The sequence below is a fragment of the Carcharodon carcharias genome, chromosome 14 (assembly GCF_017639515.1).
Source record: "Carcharodon carcharias isolate sCarCar2 chromosome 14, sCarCar2.pri, whole genome shotgun sequence".
NCBI classification, from domain to species: domain Eukaryota; kingdom Metazoa; phylum Chordata; class Chondrichthyes; order Lamniformes; family Lamnidae; genus Carcharodon; species Carcharodon carcharias.
This window is the reverse complement of record NC_054480.1, coordinates 117,215,870-117,229,884: the sequence shown is the minus strand read 5'-3', so window position 1 is coordinate 117,229,884 and position 14,015 is coordinate 117,215,870. Positions and strand designations below refer to the sequence as shown.

At 44.0% G+C, this 14,015-nt stretch overlaps 1 protein-coding gene across 1 annotated transcript in view; it reads left to right on the top strand.

The window, feature by feature from the left end:
• The window catches only part of fbn2b (fibrillin 2b), a 207,746-nt gene that overhangs the window by 151,250 nt on the left and 42,481 nt on the right, over window positions 1-14,015 (top strand). Inside the window, exons 38-46 of the mRNA XM_041205515.1 lie at window positions 2,799-2,867; window positions 2,951-3,076; window positions 4,846-4,971; window positions 10,403-10,552; window positions 11,035-11,106; window positions 11,961-12,086; window positions 12,204-12,329; window positions 12,797-12,922; window positions 13,021-13,137. Of these exons, the coding sequence (XP_041061449.1) occupies window positions 2,799-2,867; window positions 2,951-3,076; window positions 4,846-4,971; window positions 10,403-10,552; window positions 11,035-11,106; window positions 11,961-12,086; window positions 12,204-12,329; window positions 12,797-12,922; window positions 13,021-13,137 (1,038 nt within the window). The remainder of the gene's footprint in view (window positions 1-2,798; window positions 2,868-2,950; window positions 3,077-4,845; window positions 4,972-10,402; window positions 10,553-11,034; window positions 11,107-11,960; window positions 12,087-12,203; window positions 12,330-12,796; window positions 12,923-13,020; window positions 13,138-14,015) is intronic.

The following is a 14,015-nucleotide window of genomic DNA, read 5'->3' as shown; positions in this document are numbered from 1 at the left end:
TCCCACTGGAGGAAGGAGATCTTGACGCAGCTGCACAGGCCATAGAGGATGAGTCCAGCAGTGAGTCAGAAGATGAGCATGGTGAGGGTGTGGAGCCAGACCTCGGTAACCTCCAGGGAGGCAAGGACACCAGGGATGCCTTGATCCAACGCTCCTTCAGCTGGGCAACAAAGGTCAGCCTCAACCACATGCCAGAGCTGCTGCCTCCATCCCGGATGTCTGAAAGAACCCTTTCATTTGAACACAAAGAACAGTCCATGCCTGTGCAATAAAGTTCAGAGCCACTTACGTCCAGCATTACATACTGGTGTTCCCCTCACCAATGAAATAAAAAGTTGAAGCATACTCAGGTCATGATGACAAAAACACAATTTATGTCATTCTGACAATTCAATAATCTTTACAGAAACGTTTCAGTTTTCAACATCGAACCAGCATACTTAAAGTTAACAAAAATGAACATAAAATCACCAGTGACCTGTCCCTCTTGTGCTCATGGTGCCTTTAACGTATGATTGCGAGTGCTACGTTTAGGTACTCCCCCATCCCTGGCACCAGCATTGGAGACAGCCTGCTGACTCTGTTGTCCTGTTGGCCTTGATGACATTGGTGGTCATCCTCTGGCCAGTGGAGCCTGTGCTGGCTCCACCTGGAAAGGAGCAGCCAGTGCCACAGCTGGCATCTCCCCAGTCTCCACAGCCTCATCAGATGTGATGGTTACTGGCAAGGGGGCGGGGGAGCTGCTGCCGTTGAACAGAGCACTCTGAGAGGAGCCCATAGAGACGACAGGCAGCTTGTGCACCAACGTGAGTTCACTGTGGACCTCCCTGCTTTCCATTGATGGATAGGCACCTAGCTGGGATACTGGGAGCCTCATCCATCTCCCACACTGGCACTGACCACCTGAGGTCATTGCCTGTGTGAGGGCTCACAGGTCCAAGTGCAATCCCAGGAACTCCTGATTCTGTCCCTGGAACTGCCTCTCCATGAGAGTCGCCACTATCTCAATGAAGGAGGCAGTGTGCTCAGCCATGACAGTCAACGCAGTGCTCACATTCCGCATGGACTCTTCCATCATGGAGACCATGGCATGCATACCCTCAGATCTCCGCCAGATCCTCCTGCACATCTGACTGGACGTCCAGCATCTGCTGCCTAATGGACAACTCCAGAGGCTCATCATCTGCCTTCAACTGAGTCTCATCCTCGTCCCCAGCAGTCCTCTGACTGCCATCGCCCTGGGCACTCTCTGCCTCCAACTGCACCTCAAGCAATTGTGAAGTGCCCTCACCAATGTGCACCAGATACTAGCCACCACTCTAATGCCCACCAAGGTGCTGGTATCTGTGCTGGTACCTGCTTCAGAGAGTGGTTGTGGCGCAGGTGCAAGTGACACCCGGTGGTCCTTCAGTGTCAGGGGTGGCTCTTTGGGGTCCGGAGATCGAATACCTGCTGGCAAACCTAAAAGGGAGAAGAAGGACATGTCATTAGTTAAAGTCATCACACTGTCACTGTGCATGCCAGGCTCCCTGGTAAGACAACGGAGATCTGCATCATGGTGCCCTTGTCCTCCAATGATCAACGGAGACTCCCGGTTCGAGGCTCACATCAATGAAAAGACTACACTAGAACGTTGCACAAGCTGAAATTCTCACCCCTGTGCACTGGACTCTTACCTTCATCTGGCACCTCTGCCTCTCCATGCCCGGTTGCACATGGGGCATGCCGTCTCTCAAGTTCCAGGGCATCTTGTTCATACCTTGAAAGGATTAGGAGGTTAGCAGGGCCTCTGCCGTCCGCAACCCTTCTCCATCGTTGTGGGTAGTCTTCTCCTGAAATAACAGGGGAGCATTGATTAGCCCATTCTGTACCTGCAGCACCATTGTAGGCTGGCCAACCCAGTTGAGGAGCACCTGGCAGGGCACATCCGAGTTGTGGGCCTCGAGCTGCAAGGCACTCAGTCCAAGCAGCCAGGGCTCAGCCCCTTGGCCAGCTTGGCGTGATTGACAGTTGGCACTCAGACATTAGTACCCCTGAGGTCCAAGGGGGTGGGGGGTGGGAATTGCCACACCTTAACACATCTGCACACTGACCCATGCCAACATGGGACTCATCCTTCCTGAGCGTAGCAGGTCATTGAAGCACTTCTGGCACTGCACCCATGTGCCCCGCACCACGTCACACCTGCTCACCAGTGCTGCCACCATGTCATCTTGGTGCGGTGTAGTGGCCTCTTCCTCCCATCCCTGGGAACAAGGGTGTCCCTCCTGGCAGCCAGCGCCTCCAGGAAGACAGCGAGGCACTCATCAGAGAAGCAGCGGGCCAAGTGCCCACCTGACCTGCCTTCTCGCCTGCCGTGTCCATCTGCACTCGGGTCCATCGTGCCAGCTCAGGAAACGTCCTCCATGGCAGCCTTCAAGGGGCTGCCTGGCCTGATTTTAAACCAACCGCCAGGTCAACATTGCACCCGGTGGCCGACAGGCCCCCGCCCTGCTCGGCCCTTCCCGGTCAGTGTGGAGCCACATTTCACGTTGGGCGGGCTTGAATTGACCCCCGCCAGCATGAATTCGCGGCTGGGGCACAACCGCGGACGGCAGTCGGATTCACAGCCGGGGCCTGGGTACACCTGCCCGACAAAGTGAAAATCCTGCCCAAGGTAACGGTGAGAAATTCAAATTGAAGATTTGAGATGTAATAGAATTTGAAATGAAGAGAGACCATCAATCAGGTGATTAGCTTTGTGTTAACTGATATATAGACTTCAAACACTTATTATTACAACATAAATTCTATTGCAGCTGAATACAAGACTCTGTGCCCAGGAGGAGAAGGTTTCAGACCAAACCCCATCACTGTCATCCTTGAGGGTAAGTAAGCCATTTCATTAAAATCTTAATTATTAAGAGAGCATGTTATAGACTGCAATGTGACTGCTGATTGTCTTCTGCAGATATCGATGAGTGTCAGGAGTTACCAGGCCTATGTCAGGGTGGAAACTGTGTTAACACGTTTGGCAGCTTCCAGTGTGAGTGCCCAGCTGGATACTACCTGAATGAGGATACCCGTATTTGTGAAGGTGAGAATGGACTCTGAACCCTGGCTTCAACTTCAGATTTTTGAAACAAGAAGGAAGCTGCAGTTATTGTAGAAATCTTCACCTCTAGCACTTCTATCTATCCATAGCTTTAACCCTTGAATGCTATGAGGTCCAAGGAACCTCCTATCTCCTTGGACTGACTGGTCTGGCTTGTTTTCAGTTTATGGAGCTAAATAAACAATTTAACTAAAGGTGAAAGAATGTGAACACTTTAATTCCATTGTTCCTATTTCCCCAATCTCTCACTTTGCTTTCCGTACTTTCCGATCTAACTCTGAGCTCTCTTGATCTCTCCTTCTGTAAGTCTCTGTCTATGCATTACTCCCATCCCTCTGGATTAGCTGTCTGTCCCTTCTCATATCCCTCTCCCCATTCTCTGTCTAATTGTTACTGTTCTAACTTTCACTTTATTTGCTTTTATGTGATCTATCTTGTCTTTTAAACTTGTTGTATGTTCAGTGGGTTTCACAAAGATATTCTGAGTCTTATATGGTTGAACATTAAGTGTTTGTTGGTAACACCTAACTATGTACATATAGGGTATAGCCCAAACTATGAGCTAACACTATGCTTACTTCTACACTGGTCTCTGTCCAATCCATAACTGACTCTATTCTCAGGTCATGTGTTTTGTTACATGACTCTGTGGGCAATACTGTTTCTCAGTCCCACATTAACCCTTGCAATGCCAGATACCCTTGTACTACAAAACTCACTTTCCTAAAATCCTTTACATATCTCTTTTTCCTGATTCACAGTCTCTAGTTGAGAGCCAATTTTGTAAAAAAAAAAAAAGCTGGATGTTTCTCAATATCAAATGCTGTTTTTAAATAAATTGATGGACTCTGATTCAACAACAGTTTGTGGCAAAGCTTTCCGCATTAAAGCCACCCTCTGTATAAAGATTTTTAAAAACCTCTTGAATTCCTTTTATGATGATCTTAAATGTTGGCATTCTCATTGTTGTTTTAATGACTATTGTCACTATTTACCTTCTCACACTTCTCCTTAAACTTTGAAGAGCGATCCCAATCACCCCCAAACCTTCTTAGCAGTGAAAAAGCTCTAATTCCTTAAGGCTGTCTTTATAAATATTCTAATAAATCAATGCTGCACTTTTTCCATTAGTTTTATATCCTAATAACATCTTGTTCACTCAACATAACCTTGTTTCCATTTACATCTTACATCCTTACCAACTTGTGCTGCATTTTAATGATCTGTTCACCTGCAAACCAAGAACCCTCTGCTCAATCCACACCATTTAAAATCTTAACATTTCAGATGTATCTCATTTCCCTACTAATATTTCTAAAATATATTACATCTCATTTTTCTTCATTAAACAGTGGCTGCCACCTATGTGCCCATCCTGTTGGCCTATCTCTGTCCTGCTGCAATCTTTCACAATCTTCCTCATATTTGCAACACACCAACAATTTGTTGTGATCAGTGCATTCCAATGGTGGTTCTTCAATTCCTAAGTCCAAACCAATTCTATATAATGTAGACAATAGCAGCCTATGGAACATCACATCTATTCTAAGAAACATCCTTTTACCCTTTCTGCCTTCCGACCGTTTCTCTATCTGCTTGGCCACATTCTCTATATGTTGGCCAATTGTCTGTTACATTTTACCTTATTAAATTTAAACTCCACAGATACCACATCCACCACATTTCCTTTCCTCTCCGCTTGTCCTTCTATGATGGGATTTAATTAATTTTAATGGCATGTCTTTATTCAGATATCGATGAGTGCACCACTCACATCGGAATCTGTGGGCCTGGAACATGCTACAACACCTTGGGCAACTATACCTGTGTCTGCCCTCCGGAGTACATGCAGGTCAATGGAGGAAACAATTGTATGGGTAAGAGGCTTGCATTGTGCCAAGTGCTCAGATATACACAGACAATATGATGAGCTATATGAAATACTCACAATAACTCACAAGGGTCAAAACTATAAGGGAGTGCGGCTCAGCTTCATGCACAGGGACACTAATCGTATATTCAGAATGTAATTCCCAAACTACAGAGTTAAGAACATTACCCAGAATTTACACCATATAAGACACTTCTTCAAATACTAATATTATGTGATGTAATAGTGAGACAATATCTCTTTAATCCATCAGAGTTCTTCAGGGAAGGGTTCCCCAGAAACTTCTATAGTGTAACAAACCCAGACCCATGGGAGCAGCTGTGGATCATACGCACAATCTGACCACTTTTCTTCAACCTAAACAAATCAGCCCCTATTTACACTTAGGCCCGGATTTTCACCAAGTCAGGGTGATTCAGGGGCCCTTTAAAAATGGTGGGCAGGTCCTGATTCCAGGATTCCCAAACCAATTCCTGAGCTGTCCGATTTTCAGGAGTGCCTTTTAAGGATGACGGCCGCTTCAGGTCAGACACCCACACCCAGCACTCCCGACCTGGCCGGCAGCATTGCAGAGATAAGCATGTTCTATTCCTCTGAAATTTTCATGGAGTCAGGCCAGGCTTTTAAAAAGTCATGGTTCATGGTACCTCAGAGCTTGGCATAGGGGGCATGAGGAGCCATTGGGGTGGGTGGAGGATATAGCCTGGCATGGGGCAGTAGATGTGTGTGGGTGTGAGGGCTGAGAGTTGGAGGGCCTTTCTGCTTTTATTTTAACTGGGACAAAGTCCCACAGCTCCAAGGCAGGCCTTTTAAACAGCCCACCTCAGCACTTGGCAGCCCCTGTGGCTGCCTCCGAACTCTTCCCCAGATCGGCTGGCCTGACTGCAGCCTGCACCTGCTGCACAGGAATGGAAATCCAGTCCTCGCAGGCATTTTCTCCTGAGGTGAGCAGGTCAAGCCAGGAATTTTCTGATTCCCGCAACCCACCATGGTGATGAAAATCTGGCCTTTTAGTACTTAATGAACATCAGTAGAAAAGGCCAGCCTGTCATTTTACACAGGTAACACATACCTGTGCAGAAGGTGATCTTCTGCATGATGTACACTTTGCCTTTGTATGTAACAAGCTATTTGTATAGTGGATACTGCTGTATGGTTCTCATTCCAAAAAGCATTCATTTGTATATGTGGTACTTCCATCTAATTTCCACTTATATGTAGCACTCAGTCCTATATAGTGCTGACTTGCATAAGTAGACATTTCTATAATGTTCATATGTATACTGCTCGCTCTTATATAATGTTCAATTTTATGAAGCAAGTAGTCCCCTAGAGTGCTCACTCATTGATAACATTCAAAAGCAAGCACTCCATTATAGCAATTACTTCTATCACATTCACTCCTATATGGCTTTCACTGCTATAGAATGGATACTCCTACACAGTGTTCACTTACATAAAGCATTCATTCCAATATGGTGCTGTTATTATTTAATGTTGAACAGTCCTAAATGGTGCATATTCATATATAATTTTCACTTATAGTGGGCACACCTATCTGACAGGTAGCTACTCCTCCATGGCTGTCAATTATATACAGCCCTACTTCTAGATTGTATCCATTTATAATGCACTCCAGAACTAGATATGGATTTTCCACCACAATTGTGAATCAGAAGGTGAAAGGGGAGGAGGGACTTAAACAATTACAATCACCAGAGAAAGATTTTCTGAAAAAATTATTAGAACTAAAAATTGACAAGTCCCCAGGTCCTGATGGACTTCATCTTGGGGCCTTAAGAGAAATGGCTGCTGAAATAGTAGATGCATTGGTTTAAAATTTTCCAAAATTCTCTAGTTTCTGGAAAGTTCCCAACAGATTGGAAAATAGCAAATGTGGCTCCTCTAGTCAAGAAAGGAAGGAGACAAAAAAAAGCCAGAAACCACGGGCCAGTTAGCTTAACATCTGTCATAGGGAAAACTTTGAAATCTATTATTAAGGAGGATAAAGCAGGATACATAGAAAATCTCAATGCAATTAGGCAGAGTCAACATGGTTTTATGAAAGGGAAATCAGGTTTTACTAATTTATTGGAGCTCTTTGGGGAAGTAACAAACAATGTGGATAAAGAGGAACCTGTGAATATGCCATACTTAGGCATTTGACAAGGTGCCACATCAAAGGTTGGTAGGCAAAATAGGAGCTCATGAGTAGAGGATTGGCTAGCTAACAAGAAGCAGAGTAGGCATAAATGGGCTATTGTGGGTTGGCAGGATGTGACGAGTGGAGCACCACAGGGATAAGTACTGGGGCCTCACATATTTACAATTTATATCAAGGGACCGAATGTATGGTTGCTAAAGTTGCGGTTGATACAAAGGTAGGTAGGAGAGTAAGTTGTGAAGAGGACATAAGGAGTCTGCAAAAGGAATGTAGGTAGGTTAAGTGAATGGGCAGAAATTTGGTTAAGTGAATGGGCAGAAATTTGGCAAATGAAGTATAACGTGGGAAAATGTGAACTTATCCACTTTGGTAGGAAGAATAGGAAAGCAATACATTATTTAAATGGAGAGAGATTGCAGAACTCTGAGGTACAGAGGGATCTGGGTTTCCTGGTACATGAATCACAAAAGGTTGGTATGTAGGTACAACAAGTGATTAGGAAGGCAAATAGAATGTTGTTGTTTATTGCAAGATGAATGGAATATAAAAGTAGAGATGTTTTGCAACAGTTGTACAGGGTATTGGTGAGACCACATCTGGAGTACTGCGTACAGTTTTGGTCTCCTTGTTTAAGAAAGGATATTAATGCGTTAGAGGCAGTTCAGAGAAGGTTCACTCGATTGATACCCGGGGTGGGAGGGCTATCTTACAAGGAAAGGTTGGATAGGTTGGGCTTGTATCCATTGGAATTTTGAAGATTGAGAGGTGATCTTATTGAAACATATAAGATCCTGATGGGAATTGACAGGGTGGATGCTAAAAGGATGTTTCCCCTTGTGGAAGAGACTAGAACTAGGGGGCACAGTTTAAAAATAAGGTGTTGTCCATTTAAGATGGAGACTAGGAGAAATTTTTCCCACAGAGGGTTGGGAGTTTTTGGAACTCTCTTCTCCAAAGAGTGCTGGAGGCAGGGTCACTTAATAGTTTGAAGGCAGAGCTGGATAAATTCTTGGGAGTCGAAGGGTGTCGGGGGTAGGCAGGAGTGTGGAGTTGAGGCCACAGTCTGGTCAGCCATGATGTTATGAAATGGTGGAGCAGGCTTGAAGAGGCTGAATGGCCTACCCTTGCTCCTAATTCGTATGTTTGTAAGATGTTGTAGAATAGAATTTCCTCTCTCTGTTCAGTTTAACATCAATCTGGGCCAGCAGGGGAGGAAAGTCAACCAGAGAGTCATCAGCTGCCAATTGTGTGTTTTGCATTGGAAGTGACAGCGGGTTCCCATACATCCCAAGACAGCATATTTTAAATGATTGAAACTGATGGTAAGAAGTTGGGAGACTTATATTCCAGCATTTGTCCCAAAGCAATGGTGAATGCAAGCAAGACTGGGAGTGACACATGGGGTAAAATTTTTAGCTCAGCGGGCGGGCACACACCCGACTCAACTGACTGCAAAATGACACTTGATGACATTGGGCGTGCGTCCCAACATCATTGTACATTCGCACGGTATTTCAGTCGGTGGGTGCATGCTGGAGTCAACAGTGCGCCCACCAACAACTAAAAGGCCTATTAAGACCATTAACAAGCTAATTGAAAGGAATTTTTCCCTGCCCATCCAACCTTATGGTTGGCAGGCAGGCAAAGGCCAAGAGGCCTTTGCATTTTTTGGAAACCTCATCCACGGGTTGGATGAGGTTTCCAAAAGAAAATAAAAATCAAATAAAACCTTTATTTTTTCATTAATAACATGTCCCTGCTCATGTGACAGAGTCACATGAGGGGACATGTTTCATAACATTTGTGAAATCTCTAATTTTTTTTATATCAGTTCATCTCCCTGAGGCAGAAAGCTGGTAATGTAGCGCACACTCGTGCGCATGGGCGAAGATCACACTTGCCCGGCTCACACTCCTCCCCCTGCCCATACAGGCAGCGCTCAGCACTGCCGCTCACGTTTCATGCTGGGTGGGCCTTAATTGGCCTGCCAGCATGAAATTGCCTTCCAGGCCCAATTACGGGCAGCAGTTGGCTTCCCAACCATGCCCCCATCGAGCCCACACACCAAGGGCAAAATTCTGCCCACTGTGTTGCTACATTGTGGGATGGAGAAGAAAGGCTTTAAATACAAAGGCTCCTCTCTAGCTGATTGTACTGACCCTGAACCATACAAAGCCATGGTTAAAGCCCTGTGCTCCACTTCAGCTGACTTGGAGGCTGTCAGCCTTAATACATGGTAACCCAAACAAAGCCTGCCATAGGGCTTTGCATGCCTCCCCCTGAACCCCACTCCACGCTAGTTCCCAACAGAGACAGGAATCCTGACAATAGCCTACCAAGACTGGAGAAGCTGGTCTTGTTCTCCTTTGAGAAGAGAAAGTTGAAAGGAAATTTGATAGAGATGTTCAAAATCATGAGATTAGATAGAGAGAGCTGTTCCTCTTTGTCAGGAGGATCGAGAACTAGAAAACGCCAATATAACAAGAATGGCGAAAGAGCCAACATCAAATGAGGAAAAACCTTTTTGTGCAGCAAGTGGTTGGGATTTAATATTCACTGCCTGAGGATGTGGTGGAGGCAGATTCAAGCGTGGCTTTCATAAGGAAATTGATTAGCCCCTGAAGAGGAGGAATTTGCAGGGCTACAGAGAGAGGGCGGTGGAGTAGGACTCAGTTGTTCTTGTAGAGAGCCAATATGGACATGACGAGCTAACTGGCTCCTTCTGTGCTGTAACCATTCTACAATTCTAGTCTGTGATTCTAAGAACATTTAATTGAGCCTGATCTCAGGACCTGGCTGGAGTAGGAGGGGTTGGGTTGGGGGGAGGGGTTGTGTGGTCAATGAGACAACAACTGCAACAATTTTTATTAATAATTTGTAAGACGTCTCAAGACACTTCACAGGAATATCAACAGGCTTAAATTTGACATCAAGCCACAAAAAATATGGAGAGGCAACCAAAACCTAGAACAAGGGGATAGGTTTTAAGGAGCATCTTAAAGGAGGAGAGAGAGGTGGAGAGGCTTAAGAATGGAATCAGCCCTACCCCTTTGTGTTTTTATGTGAAAATCACTGGTACCTCTTCCTTTGTCCAAATTTGCTCAGATAGCATATCAGGGAGCCAAATCGGATTTTTCAGCCTAAATTGTTGTCACTTGTATATAGGTTACACTCAGTGGTTTAGCTGTGACTGAGAGAAAGTTTTATATTCATCAGGCTGATTTAAAGGTACTTGTTTTCTGAATTGTGATAGATATGAGGAAGAGCGTCTGCTATAGGAACTTCAATGATACGTGTGAAAACGAACTTTCCTTCAACATGACCAAGAAGATGTGCTGCTGCTCGTACAACGTGGGCAAGGGATGGAACAAGCCGTGTGAACCCTGCCCAACCCCGGCCACATGTGAGTCAGGAACAGATAATGGGTCATGGAGGGGTGGTGTGGGTCGGGGGGGGGGGTGAAGATTTGGAAGATTTGGAGGGATTGTAATCTATCATTTAACAAAAAGATTCTAGACTAAGTAGTGACCCAGTTAACCTATGATTGTAATGCTGTGGATGGTGATGGTCAGTGGTGTGGATGGTGATGGTCAGTGGGTTGGATGGTGATGGTCATTGAGGTGAATGGTGATGGTCAGTGGGGTGGATGGCAGTGTGGTGAATGGTGATGGTCAGGAATGTGATTGATGGTGCTGATGATTCTGTGATGACTCTGCATTAGATAAAATGATGACTGTAGGCGAGGTGCGATGATGGCATCTAAGGTGAAATGTTAATTGTGCACTGACTATTAAGCAATGTTTTTAAGATGACTGTACATGAGGGGAAATGATAACTACACTGTAATCATGTGTATGAGGTAATATGATGAGCATTCTCTTCCAGCTCAATATCAGCTCCTGTGTGGGAATCAAGCTCCCGGGTTCATCATTGACATCCATACTGGCAAACCAGTTGGTGAGTGTCCACTGCTTTCTACAGGTTTCCTGCAAACAGTAATAGAGCATCATGGAAAATGCAAATTGAAATTAATTCAAACCAGGCACCATTTTCCTAACATTAAAAGTAACTGCTTGGAAGATTTATAGGGAATCTTATCTGTTGACAATTACAGTGCAGTCTGAACAAGTTAAAACATGAATCAGTCCATATTCTGTGGTTTGGGTTCTGCATCGAGGAGAATGTTGAAACCCTGCCTCTCTGTATCATTCTCTTTCACTTAGTCCCTTCTTGATGTCCTATCACCTTGGTTGTTCCTCTTTGCAGAGTGAGGAGGGCACATTGTAGAAGAGTGCAACAAATGGGTTTTTAGACTTGTGATGATGCCTGTGGAAATGAGACAATGTCAGATATTTATAAGCCGCATCACCGAAAATTTATCAGCAACCTGCTTGTGGGTCCCTCAGTTTGTGGAGTTGAGTTTAATTCATGCACTGAATTCATTAATACACATAAAATGGAATTTTAAATTATGTGCTCCACTCAACTAGTACAAGTATATTCAACAAAACATGTCTGAATATTGGGCATGAAAGATTAATACAAAAAAGCAGATCAGTACGAAAATAAACTCTTGCTCAATATTTTCAAGGTTAAGTTTGAATGGAGCTGTTAATGAAAAATTGTTTCAATAAGAAAGCAGATTTAATTTCAATCATTCTTTGTGAATCTAAACAAAGCATTTCAGATTGAACTGGACTGAGCCACGCAACCTGTCCATTCATTGAGTGCTGTGAGCATGGAGGAGAATTGCATGTGAACATTATTGGAGATGATTTCAACTCTCATTTATGTGTCTGTTTCACATACAGATATTGATGAGTGTCGGAAAATCCCAGGCATTTGTGCTAATGGCGTCTGTATTAACCAGATCGGTAATTTCCGTTGTGAGTGTCCGATGGGATTCAGCTATAACAATGTGTTCCTGATCTGTGAAGGTAAAACAGTTGCCATCTTTATAATGATAGAATTCAGTTTGTCATATTTACATCTTCTGTCCTGACATTTTAATGAAAAGTAACAAAACTCTCTCTTTGCCTACCATTTTGGGATAGATATTGATGAATGCACCAATGGAGATAACCTGTGCCAGCGGAATGCCGACTGTATCAACATCCCAGGCAGTTACCGCTGCGAGTGTTCCCCAGGATTTAAACTCTCACTGAGTGGAGCCTGTGTGGGTGAGTAGTGGCAGGACATAATGTCCATGGATTGCCAAATTCAATTCACTTGAAGAATATTACAAGACCCACCAGACTACAGCTGCTTTTAAAAATGCTGAGTGGAAAATGTCCCTGAGTGTGGAAATGAAGGGTATCAACTCAATTCATTTATCCAGAAAGAGGTTAGAGCTCCTCCAGTGCTACACTTAATTCATTTTCAAATTATTAGAAGGTTTTTTAGTCTATCAGGCATTCAATCTATCAGGGGTTCAGTATCGGCTGTCCCTATGGATGGTGTATACAAACCAATCTATTCCTTTGAATGGTGTATACAGATTCCCCTGTCCCTTTGGATAGTGTGTACAGACCTCCCTGGCGCTATGGGTGGTTTCTGCAGACTTCATGTCCTGTGGGTGATGTGCACAGAGCTCACCATTCTACAGATATGGTATAAAAGCGTTTCATCCAATGTCTTTTTCTGATAGATCGCAATGAGTGTCAGGAGATCCCAAATGTTTGTAGCCATGGAGAGTGTATCGATACAGAAGGAAGTTATCGGTGTCTTTGCCACAATGGATTCAAAGCAACAGCTGACCAAACAATGTGCATGGGTAAGAAATCTTGCAATGTCCTACCACTCATCCATAGAGACCAATCTGCTCTTTGAGTATGAGATGGCGAGTGACCTGTGTGTGCATTTGTGTTGTAGATATCGATGAGTGTGACCGACAACCCTGTGGAAATGGAACCTGCAAGAACACTGTTGGATCTTACAACTGCCTCTGCTTCCCTGGATTTGACCTCACTCACAACAATGACTGCATGGGTAAGGGAAAGTTTCTGGAAAATATCCCCTAACACTAAACATCACCCAGCCTCACACTGATCTTCACTTTGTTGCTGTAAAAATGTAAATAACCACATTCTGAAATTAGCTGCAGACTTTCCCTTTCTAACCCAGGGACCCTCAAGTGAAATTCATGCACCATCTCTTGGCACAGTGCAGATTAGCACATTCCAAATATCAAAGAAATGTCAAAATCAGCACAAATATTTTTCACAACTATACTAGGAAAAAGAGAGTAGTCAGGAGCAATGTGAACCTCTTGAAAACTGATAACAGTGATATTATCAATGAGATTAGGGATAATGGGCAGGTACTCCAATTAGCAAGATGTGATTAGTAGTATCCCGCAAGAGGTCTGTACTGAGACCTCAACTATTCATTTTATTTATTAATGACTTAAATGATGGAATAGAAAATCGATATATCCAGATTTGCTGATGACACAAAGATAGGCAGCATTGTAAGTAATGTAGCCGGAAATATAAAATCAAAAAAAGATTAAGTGAATGAACAAAGCTATGGCAAATGGATTTCAATGTAAGGAAATTTGAGGGTATCCATCTTGGACCTAAAAAGGGTAGAACAGTGTATTTTCTAAATGGTGAAAAGCTAGGAACAGTGGAGGTCTAAAGAGACTTGGGGTCCAAGGACACTAAAATGTTATAAATACAAAAATAGTCACAAAGGTTAATGGAATGCTGGCCTTTAAATCAAGAGAAACAAAATGCAAGGGGGCAGAAGTTATGCTTCAGCTATACAAAGCTCTGGTCAGAGCACAACTAGAGTATTGTGAGCAGTTCTGGGCACCACATCTTGGGCAAGAGGAAGTACAATGTAGGTTTACCAGAATGATACCT